The 20,444-nt window shown below is 45.3% G+C and overlaps 1 protein-coding gene and 1 long non-coding RNA gene across 9 annotated transcripts in view; one reads left to right on the forward strand and one right to left on the reverse strand.

Annotated features, from left to right (window-relative positions):
• Positions 1 to 20,444, reverse strand: part of LOC149857265 (uncharacterized) — a 673,033-nt gene that overhangs the window by 568,479 nt on the left and 84,110 nt on the right. The window lies entirely within an intron of this gene.
• On the forward strand, positions 9,952 to 16,272 carry IRX6 (iroquois homeobox 6). 8 transcript variants are annotated; one of them, XM_090063540.1, is made up of 7 exons: positions 9,952 to 10,626; positions 11,637 to 11,894; positions 12,239 to 12,348; positions 12,870 to 13,180; positions 13,522 to 14,139; positions 14,560 to 14,668; positions 15,240 to 16,272. In XM_090063540.1, the coding sequence occupies exons 1-7, from the start codon at positions 10,582 to 10,584 to the stop codon at positions 15,373 to 15,375; spliced, it is 1,587 nt and encodes a 528-aa protein (XP_089919666.1). In that variant the 5' UTR covers positions 9,952 to 10,581; the 3' UTR covers positions 15,376 to 16,272. The 8 variants fall into 8 exon arrangements, with proteins under 8 accessions (XP_089919666.1, XP_089919667.1, XP_089919669.1 ...); XM_090063541.1 differs by having other exon boundaries at positions 12,873 to 13,180; XM_090063543.1 differs by having other exon boundaries at positions 10,558 to 10,626; positions 12,873 to 13,180; positions 14,560 to 14,673; positions 15,240 to 15,375.

A 20,444-nucleotide genomic window follows, 5' to 3' on the forward strand; every position in this document is an offset into this window, starting at 1 on the left:
AAATATCTGAATGTCTGCAGGTCCCTTGAAAAACTAGATATGGTCATGGACTGCCCCACAGAAATTCAGTGTATGCATACAGTTGTGTCATTTCTCCTTGGTAGTACTCACAGAAGCCCAAATAGTAATTTAGTATGGTACAGCCTGGTGGAAAGGTGGGTATCTGCAGGGAGGGGGAAATGCTGTACCTTCATCTGTGATTGGGAAAATAAAAACTACTTTTAACCTACTTTTATTGACCTCATCTCCTTCTGTCTGCATTTATAGTATAGTATCTGAGGATCAAGCTGGGACTTACACAGTTGAGCTGCACACAAAACTGACTACATAGGAAATTTCTCATTGAGAATTTCTATAGAATCCTGCTAAAGGACTATAAAAACCTCTGTATCATATCTGGCTATCCACAGCATTGTGCAAGATAGGTGTGCCATCTTAACACATGTGCATCATGCTACAATGCACTGTTATCCTGTTTTCTTTCTTCTGGGACTCAAACTCATGGTAAATTATGAAACAACATCATCTCAAGTCAAAACAGAAGTTTGCATGGTTTTAGTCTATTTCATAGCATTTATCTTCTTTGGAAAACTTTAGGACAACACAGAAAGAACCATTTTGGCCCTATATAGTCATCTATGAAGTATAGATAGCAAGGGACGCTGTATGAAATCATAAAACTAAAGGCCAAGTTTTGGAAGAGGCATGATTGCAGATCCTCAAGGCTTGGGCTGCACAATATACATGTTCAAAACAGTGGCACTCACCCAAAGTGCAACTGGATTTATTATGTTCCTCTACATATTTGGGGGAAGGCAAGCAGTGATTTCAATTGATTTCTTTCTGATTTACACTGGCCTGTGTGAAAAACCTGGCATCTTTATATTCATTTATAAAACAGCTCAAATATATGAGGGTTTTTTTATTTTTTAGATTTAAAGCAAAGAACTGATAGACAACACAGTAGTATATTATATATAAAAAAGCAGAAAAGGAATAATAAATATAAACTTGCAATTAGATTTCTAGATCTGGAAATTCTGAACTTTTGAAGAGAATGGTCCATGAAACTCATTCTGTATGTCCTCATAAGATCCTTTTTATAGTAGGTTATGAATCATCATCATGATATCTTTAAATGGATGATCAATACTATATTTTCCCATAAAACGTTTGGTTTGAAATCCGATTTTAAGTGCATTAGAGTTTTTGTGCACTGAATGAGTGAATGTCATAATAAATTGTCATCAAATATGAAAGAAATATAGCTTAGATTAATTGCCGTATTTATTTATGACTCTATAAAATACACTGTGAAAGTCCTGGCACATTTTTGGGATACTAGTTTGAACTTTCAAGAAAGTTAAAAGCATTAAATGAGACTGAAAGTAGATTTATTATTGGAATGTTTTTAATTGCAGTTTCAACCAGACACAGGTATTAGAATGGCTATGCCCTAATGGCCATGTCTCATGTGTTTTTTCTTTAAAAATGATATACTTCCCATATTTTTATTGATTTTATAAGATTTATTGTAGATTAGTGCTGCTTGTGTGTGAAATCACAAGTGGTCCCAGCTTCCCCAGAGTAGTGTGTTGCAGATGCCATATACCAGAGAAGGTTCCACCTCTGATGTAACTAACAGAATTAAGTACTATTTGAAGTAACAGCAGAAGGAAAAACTGGAGAAAAACAGACACGTACTATTATTTGTTGAACTGAGTTCAATATGAGGCAGTACCATTGTAAAAAAAAAAAAAAGGGTACACTAGAGCTAGGTACAGACATTCAAAAAGCCCAAGGCAGAATTGATCTCAGTACTATGATTTTCTGTAAGTATCGTAACTTAGATTGGTAGTGAACAGGATACACATTTGACCTTTGGTGGGAGGGGCCAAATCTTAGAATTACAAGGTTCCACCATTGTTTCCACCATTTTTAAGCCAGGCTATGCATGTCAGACTTCTGTTCTGAGTATAGATCAGTTTTCAGTCACTTATACCAGTAAAAGTATAATGCCTGTGCCTGTACCTGCACTCAGGATGCAAATCAAGACTAATTCAATGTGGTCAGTGGAATTCCACTCAGATACAACAGGAATGAAGGAAATGAAAATCAAGAATAGTATCTTGTTACTCATGCTTGTGGTAATGGGAGGCTTCATAACAGTTAATTGTTGTGGTGAGATGATTCTGGCTAGGTTACAATTCTGTTTTTCATCAATTATTTTCTAACTCTTATATTTAAAACCTGAAACCTGTGGTTAAAACCTGTTTTTTTTATTTTAAGTCAAGATAAATAAGAACCAGGTTCTAATATCCTTTTTCATATTAAATGGTACAGATTGAGCTCAGTGAGAATGCCCGTGAAGTATGGTACTTTCAATGTGAGTAAGCAATATTAAAATCTAGTCCTAAATAAAAACAAATTAGTGGAGCCAGACTGTAACAAGATAAAGATATGATAGTCATTGCTAGTGGGTGCATCTACATGAGACACGTTACTGTGCATTAGCCTAATCTAATGCACAGTAATGAGTCACCATCTATACATGTGTGGGATTTACTGGGCAGTAAATTAGGCTAATGTGCCATTTACTAGTACCAGAAAGTACAGGTACTAGACAAATGGCACATTAGCCAATGTGCAGTAGAGCATGTGTAGATGCTGACTGGGAACAATTTACTTCCGATGCAGGGGTGGCTGTAGTGGCAGCTGTGCTGGCTGTAGTGGCAGCTGTCTCTCCAAAATGTGGGGATTAGGACCTGTCCCAATCTCCATGTGGTTAGTAGAGCTGCCCTGGTAGCCAGGACTCATGTATCACAGTCACATGGAGATTGGATCAGGACCCAATCCCTATGTGACCAAGAGAGCTGTCCCCACTTGGTGGGGATGCTGCCTGTCACACACATGGGTACTCAGACCCTAGCAATAGGAACCAGCCCCCATGTCTCTTCCAAAGCTTGGAGCTCCTCCTGGTTGCTACAGGGGGGCAGAGTAAAGCAGCCGTGGACTGGGCTGCTCCTGTCAGGTGCAATTTGTTCCCAACAGGGGTGCACATGTAGACGTGAACCCCAGAGTGCTTTAATGAGCCTGAATTTTCTGCAAAGAAAACACAGGCACATTAAATGCATGTGTAGACTTGCCCACTGTGTAGCACAGCTAACCTATCTTGAAATAACATGGCAATGACACAGTAGCCATGGAAATTTCACCAGCCAACACTAATATGCTGACAACAGACAGACTGCTGCAGAGGGCTATGCGGGGGTCATGATTTATATGAATGCAGTGGCCCCACCACCCTATTCAAGTGATACGATGGGGAAATTACCACTCTTTCATTATAAATTCTTTCTACCAACTTTAGTGGACACAAACTGAAACCTACATGGCTGCATATTTGAAGTACAATCCTATGTCAACTCAAGGAACTTGCAGCCCAGGTGGATGAGGTATCGTTAAACCACCCCTGTGTCTTCCTGATCCTAGGTTTCTAAAGGATTTGGAATTTCCCCGGGGGGGCGGGCACCTAAATTACAGTTTCCTCCACCATCTGCCATAATATCATGATTCTGCACCAGACATGAGCCTCCCTGGTTAGATTTCTCAACCTGCCATTAATATCTTCTGTGATCTTGAGCAGATCACTTAGGCTAGGTACAGACATTCAAAGAATCCAATGCAGAATCAAGCTAAGTCATATGGTTTTCTGTAGGCAGAATAGTTTAGATTGGTAATGAATAGAACACACATTAGCCCTTAGGGGGAGGAGAGGTTCAAATCTTAACCAGGTTCTGTCATTTTTAAACCACTCTGTATGTACCAAACTTCTGTTTTGTTACAAGTAAGACCAGTTTTGTGCACCAATTTTTTGTTCTGTTTATGGGTATAGACCGGCTTCTGATCATGTATACCAGTAAAAGTGTAATGTTTGTACCTGGCCTTAGTCTTCTTCTGTTGGATCCATAGAGGAAACATGCTCATTGTAGCTTCCACTACATTATTTGTAATATACCATTCCTCTAAGATCATCAATACCAACATTACATTAGTATGAGGGACATAAAATGAATGAGTGACCTTAGCACACCCCATAGATCAGAGGTGGATTTTACCCCTGGCTTCACACGAATCTTGCTCTGACCAAATAATGGGCCCTTTATGCAGCATAAAGGTCTCTTCCTCAAACTCTATGAAGGTTCTACACATTTTGCCTTCACTGCACTAAGGTCATGATATATAGAATATAAAATTTTGACAGAAACATTGAATAGCCACTTTGCATCTAAATTTAAAAGAAACATTTCTTTAAGTTCCAAATATTATAACCTAACCAGATGCAAACTCTGGGGAAATCAGGTCTAGACGTAAACTCTCTGACTTTCCCTATCTGTAGTATAGACCAAACCCAAGCCCTAAATACTGCCACACCTCACTCTTGCCTTTGTAGTTCCAGCCCATCTCATGAGCATAAAGCCCATTCCAACAACCTGAGTAGTGCCCCGAGGCCCTTCAGTCCATAAAGAATTAACAAGAGTTGTCATATAGAGTGGGGTCTGGTTCCGAGGTAATCAGAGACAGAAGCACAGAGGGTAAAGGTAAGGTGATATGGTTAGAAGGAACATTTTGACAGGTAGGAAATGGGGCAAGCTAACAGGAAAGAACAACTCTGTGTTGTATAGGGAGGCCCTCTCTGAATTTCTGTTTGAGGGCCCTGACTCCTGATTCCTCTTTACTTTCATTTCTGAAGAAAAATGTTAAAAGATCTTTTACAGTTTGACTAAATGAGAGGAAAAGTAAAGAGATACCTTTGTAACTACTTCAACAGGCATACCAAATAAAAGGCCAATGTCAGTTTAGTGTTACTATTTCACTCCAGTCCTGTGATTTGTTACTGTATGTATTTTATTGCATATCTATTAGTTCCCCAACATACCAACATGTACTCAAAACTGTGCAAACTTCTATAGATTTTTTAAAAATCTAGTTTACATTTTACCTAAACTTCAAGGAACACAAATTTCAAGGAAATGAACTTCTTTAAGCATTCCCTTTTCAGAAGACAACCATTGAAAAGTCTTTTCAGTTATCCCTACTGGTGTTTCAAACTTGATCTAGTAAAAAATATTGTCTTGTGCATTTAACTGTATTCTGCACTACTGCAACCACTACCCATCCCTTAGTAAATCAAGATAAGTTCCATGCTTCACATTGTCAATTTACCTCTTTTCTGATGCTAGCTCTTTCTGTTTTCTGCTTATATGTGGAGTAATTAAAATACTGTATCTATGACAAGATATTCATCTTAATATTGTCCTAATTTTGTCTAGTTTTTTTCTATCTTGCAGAAATCACTGGTGACAATAGCCACTGATATAAGGAAAGTAAGCAGCAAGCTTCACAATAAACCATCATATACACTACTTCAGTTTGTCAAAACAATTAGTGTTCATTTTGGTTTTATTCGGTTAGATCTGCAGTGACTGATCAGTATAAATTATGTATTAGGCTGCCCAGCTGTACTTGTTTATTCATGCATGGACTTGAAGAATTTTCATTTTCTCAGTACAAAAACAAAAAAAACAAAAAAAACCCTACAACAAAAAATCCATACTTTAAAATATAAATATACTTTCTTTTCTGCATTTTTCCTATATATTTAATTTTTTTAGAAACTTTGATTCTTCCCACTCCTCTCAGAATATTACTTGTCCTTATAGTCCAATGTTTGTTTCAATTAACCTATTATTTTATTCACTTTGTTATCATTAGCTGCATTTGAGTTAGTAGAAAGCACATACTTACCACTTTAACTCACAGCAATTACCTTCTAAGTAAAGCAATATCAGAGCCAAACTAAGTGATGTAGAAATGAAAAGCACCAAAAATCAAATTATAGACTTTATTTGGACTCACGTCCTCTTGCTTCACTGTAATAGGAAGGACAGGAAAAATGTTTTCAGTTAGACTTCTGGCACACTTCTTTAAGAACTGTAGTTTGAAATCCACCTCGTTTTCTTTGGTGTACACATAATATAAATGTATTTTTGGGGGGACACCTTATAAAAAGGAACACATACAGCATGTATAGAACGTGTGCATGCCTGGGTTGGTTTAGATTACATAAATGTCAGTATAGATACAAAAAAGAATTAAAAGAGTCAGGTGCCACATTATGGAAGCATAAGTTTTCCCACAAAACACTGTCTTCAGTGTGAAAAACAAAAGAAAAACAGCTGCTGAAGTGGTTTTACCCTAATAAAAACAATAGCAAGTACCAAAGTACTAATTCCCCAAAGATTTACTGCACAAAGATTAGTACAAGAAGCCATGAACATAAGGTTTATGCCAAGGTTTACAAATCACAGAAAGATGTTTTCAACAGTTTTGATTTCAGTTTTTAAATGAGATGTCCCAACAGGGTGAATGGGAGTAGGTTTTAGAGAAACAAGAGGAGACAGAACTTCTGACCTCTTGAAAAGCTGGTGGGAGAAAGGTAGAACTTGTAGTGGCTACTGTGAACACTGTTTAATTTCTCAGGTTGTAAGGGTAATTTAAAATGGTCACTTCTGGTTCTTGTGCAAGTATAAGCTACACAAAGATCTCCGAAGGGCAGGATGCCATAAATAAGGAGAGAACTTGGTTGCATAAGGCCATCTCTCAAAGCTGCACTCAGCTGCAAGATAACAAACAGGTAACAGATTTGTTTTAATATTGACTTGGCTGAGTAAAGGATGACATATACAGTATTGCATTTGTGTCTATTAAAAATTGTTTTGTACTTTAAATCTTGTTGCAGTTTCAGTGTTCATTTGCTTTTTTTAAGGTCAGAGGGGTAAACTTGCTCACAGCATTTATTCAACTTAGCTGGATTTATAAATTGGGAATAAATCAGTAATGATACAACAATATAGCTCTTACGTATTAGTAACATAAGGGGGATGCACACAATTGTTGGTGTTGCTTTTATCAGATGATTTAAGAAATTTGCTTTTTAAAAAAGACTAAATTGGTAATAAAATCTGCTGAATCAAGCTTTAGAACAACTGGCTTTATTACTTTATAATTAACATGCTTTCCCTTGGGAATGCTTGCAATTAAATAATTAGCAGTAATGTTACCCAAAGGTGTTCTTTAATGAATTTTCTTAAATTATTGCCACTGTTAACAATAGCTAAAATGGCTCAGTTTTATACTGCTTGCTTGATTGAAACCTGCATATTATTTTGCATACTCTTTAAGCTAAAGACTATATATTTTCTTTTAGTATCATGAATTATTATTATTATTAAGTTGATCTGGAGATTATATCAGCTCCTTTCAGCTACCTGGATTCTTTAAGGCTGTAGGAATTAAACAGACTATGAACAAGTGAGTTCTTCAGGAGGCTACACATTATCTATTGCTTTGAAACTTCTAGCCTTGGCTAGATGCCAAACCTTTGCTTGGGCAAGGCTTCCAGTTTAAATACATGTAGGGAATGGGATGCTAGACATCATGACTTAAAAGAGATTCTTAACATTTGGAAAGATTTGTTTTATCTTGGATTATTCTACGCAAACAAATAAAGGAAGTGGAGAACCTTACACAGAACAAGCAATACTGATCCAGATCATCAAGAGTTCCTATTAATGACATTTCTGCCCACTGAGTTGGAATACGTAAGTAGTGTAATATCTACCTACATATCTATATTACAATACTAATATGGTAACTCATCCCTTCCTGATTTGAAAAGGATGCATTTTATCATTGTACAAGGGCAGGGCAGGGGGAAGTCAGCTCATATCCAGATCTATACATTTAAGTATATTGTTCCACAATGAAGTACAGAGTCCACATGATTATTTTGCTTTGTTTTGTTTTGTTTTTTATTTAAGATGATCTGAAATATAGTGGGTGTCTGGGCCTCCTCTTATCACTGCTATCTATCCATGCATGGATTGATTCCTGTAATCCTACCACCACAGTTCTTTAAAGTTTATGGGGATAGCCCATGACACCCCACTGGTGCACAAGGAGATTCTGTACTCAGCAGCTTTTTCCAATACTGAAATCCTGCAACAAATCCAGATCTCCATAAAAAAAAGTCTGTTACCTAATAATAGATCTTCATTTGTATGCACAGGTTATGGCTTTAAATACAACACCTGAAAATACTGAAAACATACTATGCATGTTCTTTTTTTGTGCATAAATGCCTACAGATCACTCCCTCACTCCATGGAGAGAATTCTCTCTGGCATAGTGAGTGCAGCTTCTAGCAATAGCATTGTACTAGTTCCCAAGTGAGAAGCCCTGTTTCTTAAAGGTTTATTAGTATTTATTTTTTCTTAAGTGTCGTATTTTCCTGTTTTGAGAAGCAACTGGGGGCCTGCTTTGCTTCAGTGAAGTATTTGACAGAATGGTGATTTCTGGAGACACAGGGCAGCTGGCATAAATAAGGGATAGTGGAGTGGGGGGTGAAGTAGCTTTTCCCAGGCTTGGGGCCAGAAACGAGTGTCTGCGCCCATCCCAAGCCTAACAGAGCCGGGGGTGGGTGTGTCGAGGCTCTCTTTTTTCTGATGCTGCAATAGCTACTCCCCCTAGATCTCAGTGTGTGTGTGTGTGTGTCTTTTTTCTGATACTGCAGTAATTACTCCTAAGTCTCAGCAGGCTCCACCACCCGGACTGGGGCAGAGCTGTCCCCCCTCCCGCAGCTGCATGGCTCGGTGTGGAGGGAGAGCGGTGGGGGGCTGACAGCGCTGCCTGGCTTGTGCCTTGTGCCCTTGTAAACCTGGACGAGGCGGAAAGGAGAAGGTGGCTCTACCTGACTGAGCGCATTTCGTTCCCTGAAGAAACAGGTTAAGTCTGTTTGTTCTCCCGTGGCGTGGGCGTCTCTCCCTCAGATCTGGATCTAGCGCCGTTTGATCACATCCCGGCTTCACTCGCGGCTCTCCAGCGCCACCCTTAGAGAGCCCGAGCAGCTGCAGCCACAGACTGGGGTGGGTTTTTTTAATTGATCCTGCTGGAGGGGGAGCGAGTGCCCATCTGCCACTTGGGAGCGGGCAGCAGAGGGTCAGGGAAGCCGGCCGGGCCCGGCCCTGCCCAGCGGGCTGCCCGCCCCGCCCCCGCCGCAGGGCAGGCGGCGCGCCGGCACGGCTGCGGGGAGGCTGCGCGCGGGCCGGGGCTGCCGTTGGGAGGAAGGGGCTGGAGATCCCCGGAGCCCGGCGGGCCCTCGGGATCCTCGCCCCGCACTCCCCTCACAGCCAGACGAGCCGCGTGTAGGTTGCTGGTTAAACAAGGGCATTTCCATTTGTTAATTGATGCAATTACGCCGCGGTGGGCACGGGCAGGCTGAGCTCCAGCCAGCCATCAATCACCCTCCCATTGACCTGTCAAAGCCCCGCACCCCCCCCCCCCCCCACACACACATTGCTAGGGCTAATAGAGAAAAATGGATCCCCGGCTCCTCGTTAGTGAGGGAGGGGAGGGACCCCGAGGCCGGAGCTGTCTGCCCGGGGAGCTGCCAGGGTGCTCACCCCTCCCCCGCGCGGGCACGGCCGGGGGCAGGGGGCAGGGGGAGGAGGAGGGACTGGCCGGATCGCAGCCGCTGCCACACTCGCCTCGGATGCAAAAGTTGGGGCTCGGGAGCGCAGAGCACAGGGCCACGGGAGTGCCAGGCACCGGGACAGGCGCGGGGTAGAGTCCGGCGCTACCCTGGCTGGGGGCAGGCTGAAGCAGCACAGACCAGTCCCTTCCTAAACACCCCCCACACACACACTTATCTACCTGCCAACGCCATTTCTTCCCCTTTTCTTGGAGGCTCCAGGGACATTAGTGTCTGTGTGTGTGCGGGGGGGGGGGTCTTACACTGTGTTCTCTTAATGACCGCAGTAAGTCCCCCCCCCTTTATTTCTTCTTCTAAATCGCATTTGGATTGTGCTTTAAAAAAAGCGAGAGGGAGAGGGAGAGAGAGAGGGAGAGAGACCAACCGCAAAGCTTTTCAGGTCCCTGCCTTTGACGTGCATCACAGCACAACATTAAAACAACATGAAACAAGTGTTGAGTGCATCTTAGATGTTAGAGATGATTGGCAAAGATTGTTATATCCTTCCTGGTGCTGTCGTTTCGGGATTACTATGACGTCACTTTGATACTCTCCCATGGATGAAGCTAAAGAACTATAGAGCAGAAAATAATACAACAAGCAGGCTCCATATCTTTGCAAGCCTTATGTTATTTCCCCCCTTCTTTTAAATCCCCCTTTTCAGTTAAACCTTCTATACATTGGGGCGTTTCTTTTTATATATATGTATATATATATACACCTCTATATTTATATATAAACTTATATATTTACATATATATATATATATATAAGGAGGATGGGAGGTGGGGGTAACCTTTTTCAGGCTTCAAACCTTATGCCTCAGATGCCTGGCTGCTTTTCTTAAGTGTAATCATCCATAATTGAGAAAAAAAAAAGCCATACGTGGAAATGTGTATGCGAGAAGGTGCATCCTGAAGCAGGGTTCAGTTGCAATCGATCTGGGAGAAAAAATAATATTGCCTATGGTCCAAAAATAAGGAGCAGCTATGTCCTTCTCTCAGTTCGGATACCCCTACAGCACCACTTCACAGGTAAGACAAAAGTGAGTAGCACTCACTTTTGATCAGATTCTGCTGCTGCTGCTGCACTCCAGATGTCTTGTTTCCTTTCCCCCCTTCCTTAGAGTCTTTTTTTTTTAAGGACACATCTGGAGTCTTCTTTTTTTAAATGTGTGCGCGCGTGTGTCGTTTGTGTTATGCTAGGATTAAATAAATAACCCTCAGTTTGCAGGGCAGGGAAGCTGATTTTCCTCCCACTGTTCAATTTTAAGTGCAAGAAAAAACAGCCTCGGTGCAGCTGATTTACAAATCTGTATTGATCTATTACCTATGTTCCGCACTTCCAGCTTTCAGTAGAGAAGCGAAGCTTTTGCAGAAGCTTTATTCTTTCCTCTGTGATGTTATCCTCGAGCGCTAGTGGCTGGGTACCTGCCGAAAGTATTCGGGCATAGCTGTCTCGTTTTGTGGGGTCTTCCGATGCTTCAGTTCTGTGTGTAACTTGCCTCCTTCATTCTCCTCCACCGTACCCCCCGTATGTCCTTAACTGCATTTTTTCTAAGAATAAGTCGTTTCTTGCCGGGCGGCTTCCAAACTGCCCTCAAATTACCTAAAAATGTGTCTCTACCGCAAATTGATCCATAATGTATTTTAGTTGGATTATTTATATCCCGGGATCACAGCAAGATTTTTCCTCGGGAAGTTGGCTTCTTTTGCCTTTAAAATTAAGGAAAGCTAATGCCTCTGACTGCATTATCTGACATGTTTAGTGTTTGGTCTATGGTCGAATTAACGGCAAGCGCAATTTCTTGCCTTTAAATCAATGGAAGCTGAGCGCTGGGGGCTGAGGAGAAGCGAGGGGCAGAGAGAGGCTGTAATTTAAGTCTGGTTTTCCCAAAGTTTGGATGAATCGCTCTCACGCCCCCACCCTCCCTTTCTATTTATTTGCAATTTCCCATCATTAGTCGCCTGCCTGGATGTTGTCCCTGCTCCACGCTCGTGCTGCGTCTGAAGTAATCGGCGTGAACCTTCTCTCCCCTCCCCAGTTTTTTGTGTCAGCCAGCCCCAGTACGACTTGTTGTGAATCTGCCTCCAGATCCGTATCGGATGTTACCTCTGGATCTGCCCAAGCTGCTACTCTTTGCTGTCCCTCTTATGAGAACAGGCTGCTGGCCAGCACCAGGACGGAACTCAATGCAGCTCTGGGGATGTACAGTTCTCCCTATGCAGCCGCCGCAGCGAGCCAGAGTTATGCCAACTACCTTCCCTACAGTGCAGACCCGTCCACTCTCTACACCACGCTGGTGAGTAGAAATCCAAGCACCGCGCCCAGGTGATCTTGTCACTATGTTCTCTATCCCTGTAACTTTTGGGGAGGGATAAAGGGGAGGGGAGGGGAGGGGAGGACAGCCCTCCTGCAACAGGCGACCAACTTGGGCTTTTGGATGGAGGAGAAAATAGCCAAGAATAATGGAATGGGCACAGTTCTCCTGGGGGGAAAGCAGCAGCGGACATCTCAGCCCGGCAGAGATGCAGAGAACCAGGGTGAGCGTCAGGGGACAGGAAAGCGGGCAGTTTCCACAAGTGGAGGGATTTCGGATTTTACTACCATCTATCTTAACGTCACAAGCTGCTCCTTCCCTTCCAGAACCCGCAGTATGAAATTAAGGATGGCACCAGCAGTTTGCACTCGGGAATCGCACAGCCTGCTGCCTACTACCCCTACGATCATTCCTTAGGGCAGTATCAGTACGACAGGTAAAACCCCTTTGATCATTTGAGAATAACATTAATATCCCTCTGTGATGCAGCAACAGACATCAAAAAACCCCGGGATTTTCTAGCTGACAAATGTTATACGGAGTCCACGCGCCCAGTAACAGCAGTCACCTAAAATAAAACTTTGCAGCTAATCTCAGTGCTAATTGCAATGGAATGAACTGTCTAGGAAAAGACAAATTGGATTGGCAACATCTGCTACTGAAGTGGTGACACGTGGTGCTCCAATGTTAAAACAGAGTGTAATACTTTTGACTTCACACACACAGGGGTGAATTACCAAGCGGGACAGGATGCTAACGTGGGAGCCCCGGCTCCAGCTAGCTAGTGGAGTAGTAGCAGAAGATGCTCCCTGGGACAAGAGCAGAGTAATTTTAAGGAAAGCCACTGTTTTTTGTTTTTGTTTTTGTTTTTATGCACGCATTATGTTTAGACCATCTTACAGGCAAGTTCCTTTTGGGTAACAAATGCTGGTGACATGTTCTTTTAATATTTCCCAGCAGGTATGGGACCGTGGATTTCAGTGGTTCGGCTAGACGCAAAAATGCAACTCGAGAAACAACCAGCACCCTTAAGACCTGGCTGTATGAGCACCGGAAAAACCCTTATCCCACCAAAGGGGAAAAAATTATGCTGGCCATCATCACCAAAATGACTCTGACTCAAGTGTCCACTTGGTTTGCTAACGCCAGGCGTAGGCTCAAGAAAGAAAACAAAATGACCTGGTCTCCTAAGAACAAAGCAGGAGAGGAGAGAAAAGAGGAAAACAAGAGAGAAGAGGAGGAATATGGCTTGGAACCTGAAGGCAAAGGTGGGTGGGAAAGGCAAGCTAAGGAGAGGGGTTGAATAGGCAAGCCGGAAAAGGTAGAAGAAATGCAGTATTTCCTCTTGTTTTCCTGAAAGCAGCAAACGTGCTTTAAAAAGCAAGGGAAGGGACAGGCCCCATCTAAGAATAAGAGACAACAGTAAGTCCCAGCTCTGGAGGAAGTTGCGTTTAAAGTCATCAGATAACAGCATCTTTCTTTCCACGCACACGCGCACCCCTATTAGTGAGTGAGTAACTAATCTTGCCTGGCAAAACCTCCCCCATGCCCTTTCACAATTTCGCTAATTCTTTGTTTCCCCTCCCCCTTTCATTATTTTGAAAAGCAGATCAGAAAAGCTGCAAGGAAGAAAAGGAATTAAGACTGAGTGATCTGGATGACTTAGACGAGGAGGAAGCCGAGAAGCTAGACGGGGACCGAAAGGGCACCCATCAAGAAGCCTCCAGCCTCAGCACCGCCTTGGCTGAGTCTGAGAAAAGCGACTGCAGCTTGACGCCACCAAGCAGTTTTCACACTTTCCCCTGTACCAAAGCCAGCTCAGCAGCAGCAGGAGACTTCTTAGAGACCGTGGGCCAAAAGCCAAGCCCCTTAGTGGGCACTATGAGTCAAGTGCAACAATACGAAACGACAGAAAAGCCCAGAATCTGGTCTTTGGCTCACACGGCAGGTGCCAATGTTATAATTAGCCCCAGCACCCCTGAACCAAGGACGGTGAGCCCGGACTGCTTGCTGCTCAGAGGACGGCACCCTGTCCCTGGGCACTGCAGTGAAGGGAGGCCCCTCGCCAGTCTAAGAACCCAGCCTGGTACTGACAGTGCGTTTGAAGAGCTGCCCCAGGCCACCAAGATATTCAGAAACTCCACTTTCAACCTCCAGTCAATACAGCTGAACTGTCCTTCCTATCCAGTCTTGGGGGAGACGTGCCAGTATTCTTCAGGAGCTGAAGGTACCCGGACTTCCATATTTCTCTTCATCCTGAAGGGGGTAAAAATCCTTAAGTGATAAAACCATGCAGCTCTGCCGAAACAGCCCAGTCTCTTTTCCCCATTAGTGGTAATGGCTGTTTCTATTCCACCACGCTGGTTTGCCTCATTAAACTGTGTCCCACATGTCACACGAAACACACACTGGGCTTTCTGGGGGGTAATTCGCTGCAACACAGAGCTGTCTGCTGCCCTAAATACTGTTTTTGCAGATACTTTCCCCAATGTCCTAACCACTCTAATTACTGTAGTGCAACCCATTGACGGTTCATCAGAGCCTGCCCTAGGTTTCAGGACGCTGGAAAGCTTGTTGGCCTAGGGAGGAAGCAGGCAAATGTGTATGTGTGAACCGCTGACTGTGAACTGGTTGTGTCTGTACGCAGGGTTTGGGAGAAATGTGAAACCTACCCAAGGAGCCATAGATCTCAGTGAAGCTTGCCTAGTACAGCATAAAGAGAAACTGAGAACAGCTTTTAGGCCAGTGCTGAAGAGGTGAGGTAGGTGATTGACTTTCCTGCACTACATCAGGTTATGGTCTTGTCAGCGGGTCAGTAAAGAGAGGCTGGGCTGGGTCTGCAAGGGGGGACCCTGTTTGGTCTCAAAGCCCGTTTCAAACAGCTGATCGAGGGTGTGTGGTACTAACACGAGTTTGCTCTTTTCCAAACAGCCGCAAACTTAACAAGTCCGGGTTTTATCTTCTAGTACAGAGGTTACAGACCCAGGCGGGGGCTAGATTGCGAAGCCAGGATGAGCAGAGGAGATAGTAACGGGCTCTGCTTTTCAGTGAGGTTTCTCCCAGGCCCAACAACTCTTCTAGTAAATGCGTTTGAAATGTTACTTGGAGCATGCACTAATTGGGTCCAAATGTAGCGAAGTGCCTGGGGGCACTGCCTGTGCCTCCGTTCAGCGTGTCGCACTCCCGTTCTGCAGGACAGGAGATGACTACTCCCGTCCCCGCTCTGTAGCTGGGGGTGCAGTTAAAGTCTTTAGTCTCTTAAGGGGCGGAAGCCCCACTTGACCAATGCCAATGCAATTTTCATCACCTTTCTTTCCCTTTCACCAGGTTAGCCTCTGTCTTTCTGAGAATCCTGAAGATGGTTCTCAGTCTGCATCTTGGCTTAAAACAATCCTCCATGAACAATGATGATCTCCACTCCTTGAAAGCATTAACTGTGACTCTGGCTTCCCTCCCCCTGTGATGGGGAGCCGTCATATCAATTGCACAACTTGCTTTTAACAAATGGATGGGACTTAACACACAACCGGAAACAGGACGGAGGAACTGTGATAAATTCTAGACCTTGTCTCATGCACTGGATCATTGTAGTTTCGCACAAGTTTACAAAACAGTACTCCTTCCCATCTCTGAGTCCACTGCGAGCCACATCGCCCTCAATGTACAACTACTTTGTCATTTGTTAAACCCCCAGTGATTGTCTTTACCAAAAAAAGGCCAAACTTTTTGCTTTCTTTCGCCCACATTGTGTCTTCCTTTAAACTACTACTTTCATTTTCTTTTCTTCCTCTGGTAAAGTATCTTTGTAAATCATAATGTCTGTGTTTGTTCTGGGGAGACAGAGAGGGGTATGGTTTAAGTTAATAGTGCGACATGCAAGGCTGTTTCTTTTCTGTCATTGTACAAGGATATGGCTGAAAGTATTTTTAAGAGTCTCTAATTAAAGCGGATCAGCTGAATGGTGTGACTCCGTCTTGTGAACCTGTAGAACTGGTAGCCTCACTCTGAGCTGCTCCCACCCGTGACAAGTAGGGCGATTGATTTCCCAAGAGTGTTGGATTTCTCCTCACCCCTACTCCTTTAAAAAATAGTTTCCCTCCCCCTCGCAAACTGGGACAAAAAACCGGCTGGGTACCGTTGGAAGTCTAGCAACTGGATTGTAGTAGCAAAGTAGGACATTGTCAGTGGGTCACATCACCACCATCCAGTTTAAAGGGCAGTGCTGTGCTTTACAAGACAGGGAAGAAAGGGAAACCGCATCTCTGCATTGTTTCTGTTTAATTAAAAGTGTCATCAAACACTTTTTTGTCGGACTAATAAACCGCGCTTAGATGAGGAAAGAATGTTTCTTTGTTTCTAGAAACAGTGGCAATAATTTAAATTAATAACTGTGGTAATTAAGAGGTCATCTATAGATCAACCCGATACCAGCTATTTCCAAGTTCACCAGGGTCACCATTTACATTAAGTCATTTGTGGTCAATAGAGTCCAATGAATTTTACCTTAATAAATCAGGGAAATCAATCCTCAATATCGAGTAGGCTTCTGTGTGTTTACCAAAGGCCACCAAGACAAGTGGGACTGCGGAGGTGGAGGTCCTCTCGTCGTGTGACCGAGAAGTGAAGCGTGGAATGGGGTCGGGAAAAAATCAATGAGGGGGGAAAGCCTTTGGAAGTGGCGTGCAGGCAGTGCTTTAGGAGTACGCGTGCGCTTTCCCCACCAGTGTGCACGGGCGGAGATTAGGGTCTCAAGGAGTTGTTCCCTTTGGGCAGCACGTCTCACCGACCCTCCCGCCTCCCTGCCCGGTGTGATCTCAGCTGGGAGCGGGGCGGAGGCTCCTCTCTATTCTTGCGATTGTAGCTGAACCCCTCGATTCGGACCGGGTTGCTTTGAGGTTGCAAGGCATGGTAAACGGCTGTCTGCCTGCCTTGGGTCGAGGCCTTCTTCTCCGAGTTGCCTAAGCGAGGACCGCAGGAAATGCCCCTTTGCAAAGCTGACCTGCAGATTGCGATCATATAATCACGGCCAAGTAGGGCTGGCAGGGCCCTCAGGGGTCATCTAGTTCACCCCCTGCTCAAAGCAGAACCATTCTCAAGTGTATCCCAGCCAGGGCTTTATCTAGCCGGGTCTTAAAAGCCAACAAGGATGGAGAGTCCACAGCCTCTCTGGGTAACCTGTTCCAGCGTTTTGCTACCCTCCTAGTGAGAAAATTCTTCCTAATATCTAACCTAAACTTCCCCTGCTGCAGCTTGAGATCTTGCTCCTTGTGGGGGGGGGGCTAATTAAAGGCGTTTAATTAAAGGGGCAGAGGCTGGGAACTTTTTAGTTCTTATTAGAAATCCTAGACAGATCACTCTGAAGGGTTTGCTAATCGCCCATGAATCTTAATAAGAGACATTCACATTTCAGCTCCACAGTTTCGTATTCAGACCTTATTGCCAGCTACACTGAGGACCTAAGTGCCTTCTCCCCTATTTAATGACTGGGTGACAGGATAGAAACTCAGCTCTGTTCCTACATCTCTGGAAGTTCAGAATAACTAGTCTGTAAATGTCCCTAATCTTCCCACTGCCTCCGCTCCAGGCTCTGCCCTGAGCGGCCCTCGAATAAATGACTGGTCTTTTTGCTTCAGGTTTTCACTTTCTGATAAAGCCAAAGGAGTCTTTGCAGGCTGCGGGGGTGGAAGACCAAGGGGGACGTCGTCTCTTGCAATTCCAAGAGCTTCTGTGCTTGAAAAAACGACAGGCAGCAGAGGGGATGTGTCCCCAGGAGCCTGTGTCTGGGGTTCAGGGCACTCAGCAAACGAGCCCCGAAAGCAGGGAAGCTTCTCAGCTGCAGGAGCAAAGGCGACTTGCTCGCAGCTCTTTTTGGATATTGCTTTTCCACTTTCTTAACCGTTCTTGGCAAAGCCCAGCAGCTCCGCAGAGGCGACAGGTTGGTGCAGTGACCTGCAGCTTAGAGGTAGGAAAATTAAGCTGCGAAAAGAGAAACATTATTTCAAGTCGGATTGGAAGGATTAGTGCTTGTAATACAGAGCATTAGGCCCAGGCGGAGGGGTCTTGCAAGTAGCCCTTCCCCTTCTGGCACCCAGCAGGGAGGCCCAGGTGTTGGCAGCGCTGGGGACAGCAGCAGAGGGTCGCCCTGCACACACATCCAGACAGAGCCAAGGGCCTCCGAGTCCTTAAAACTTGAGACACTCGCTGGGATGCCCGAAGTAACCTGAACTCACCTGGGCGGAGCCGCAGCAAGAAGGGGATCTACACATCCATGCCCTGCAGGGACTTGCCCAGCCTTGCACGGGGAAAGGGGAAGGGAAGGGGAGCGGGTAGCTCGGCTGTGGCACTAATACAGAACCCGTGTGCTGACAACAGCCCCTCGCCTGAACCTCAGCACTCCCCTCTCTCACTCCCGCCCCAAAGAAACAGCTCCAATCTCTGGGGTCTCAGCCAGGAAAAACAGGACTGGACCTTCGTGGTGGGCCCTTGCTTTGAAGCACATGCAGGGCAGGTCCCTTTCTCCCCAGTCCCAGAGGGCTGACAGGCGCCCGAGCCTCGCTCGCCCCCCGGGGAGACGGACGAGCTCCTCTTGCGCTGGCGCCGATGGTCCCAGGAAGCCCCCAAGGAGCCTTGCCCCCAAGGGAGCTGCAGTGGGAGCCGGGCCCGGGCCCCCCTGCGAACCGAGGCGCCCCTAAGCCCCGTTCCCGGAGCTTTGTACCAAACTGACCCAGAGGAAAAGACGAGAGGCAAGCGGGACAGGCCAGCGCCTCCTTGCCTGGCAGGAGCCCGGTTATCCCAACGCCTCCGCCTCTCCCTGGAGACTTCTCCGGCTCCAGCCCCGCACTCCAGCGCTGCCCTTATTAAACGCAGATCTACTTGCTTTAGGAAGATTAGTCCCGAAATGGCGATTAGGGGATACTTAAACACGTTGGGGTGGGATTTTTTAAAGGGCAGGCGACGGAATGACGGGGACCTGCTGGGAGTCTTAAGATTTTGCATTTTATTTTATTTATTATTATTATTATTATTTATTTTACTCTTCTTTTATTAAAGGTCAAGCGAGCACCGTGCAGATTATCCAGCCAGCTCAGAGCTCCCTGCAATCTGTCATAGCGGCAAGATATGTATCGCAAATCTCTCAAAATATAATCTCTGGGAATCATATTCTGAATACTGTTTTGATTAAAAATCAGAGCGAGGATTGACGCAGAACTCATATGAAAAGAAGGGAGCGGAGGGCTGCAGAGAGCCTGAACAGTTCAGGAAATAATAATAATAATAATAACGGGCTGGGCCAGGTTTTAAAAGAGCAAACGCGATGCATTCAACACAGTGATCAACATACAGATCTTGGGGATGAGCTCTATTGGGGGCCAGATTTCTGCTCTATTCATCACCCAGCCCCGATCCCTCTGGAAACGAGCACGCAACCAAGAGTAAGTAGGGCCCGATCCTGCCGAGGGTAGAGAGCTCAGTTTCACAGCAAAAAGGGGACCCAGCCTCAGGCAGGACGGGGCCCTGGAAGACGGCGGCTGAGACGCGCTTAAGCTTGTCTCAGCCAAAGGCTGGGATTGAGACTCCCTTCCCCCGTCTTGTACAGCTAGTTGATCTCGCCCCAGCCCAGCGCTGTGACACCAGTGCTACGGGCAAGGACCCTTCAATCTCCGCCCTCCCCCTCGCCTGGTAGCCAAGAAAGGCAAAGGCTGCCTAGGCTGGAAGCAGACTCTTTAGTAAAAAGCAAGGGGGGGAGGACCTCAAGCGAGAGGAACAGTAAATAGAGTCCTCTGCTCCAAGCCCTCCTGTACTGCGACAGTTTTAAGATTGCCCACGGCGCCTGCTCCAGCCAAAACCAAGCTCCGTGGTGGGTGTGGGGGCCACGCGTCCTCCCTACCACGCTGCAAACATCATCGACACTGCAGACCCCGCGGGGGAGGGTGGGCATGCCCTATATGTCTACCAGCGCCGCAGCCCACACCTCAGCACTGTTAGCGGACCGCCCTGAAACCTGGATGGAGCACGGTGACCACCCTGGACGGTAGCGTCGTGGCGCACTACACGCCTGCACCCTTGTAGCTACTGGGGGCAAATCATGATAGGAGCAACGAAGCAAATGCAAACTCATTGAAGAATATGGATTTCTAATGTAGTGTTAAACTCCTGCTGCTCTATTGCAATAATGTAACAGGATGGGGTAGTCTAACGCCCTAGTTCAAGAACTTCTCCCGTTCAAGTGTGATACAACTCGGCGTCAGACAGATCTTCCCTATGCCTGTCTTAAAGACAGCTTGCCTTACTTACACACCAAGGAATAAGTGGAGCTGACTGATGGGAACAGCGCACAGGGCGGAGAAGGGCAGCGCTCTGGTCCAGCGCGGGTCGCAGTGAGACCGCCCGCCGCAGAGCCGGGCATGCGCCAGGACATGCGCCTGTCCCGTCTTGTACATTGACAGTGTCTGCCTAAATCACCAGAACCTTTCAGAAACCAAAACAGAAACCTTTCAACCAAAGATAGGTTGCAACATCTCCGAGCATCAG

This window comes from Crocodylus siamensis, chromosome 9 (genome assembly GCF_052110815.1).
Source record: "Crocodylus siamensis isolate JL-2025a chromosome 9, ASM5211081v1, whole genome shotgun sequence".
Classification (NCBI taxonomy): domain Eukaryota; kingdom Metazoa; phylum Chordata; order Crocodylia; family Crocodylidae; genus Crocodylus; species Crocodylus siamensis.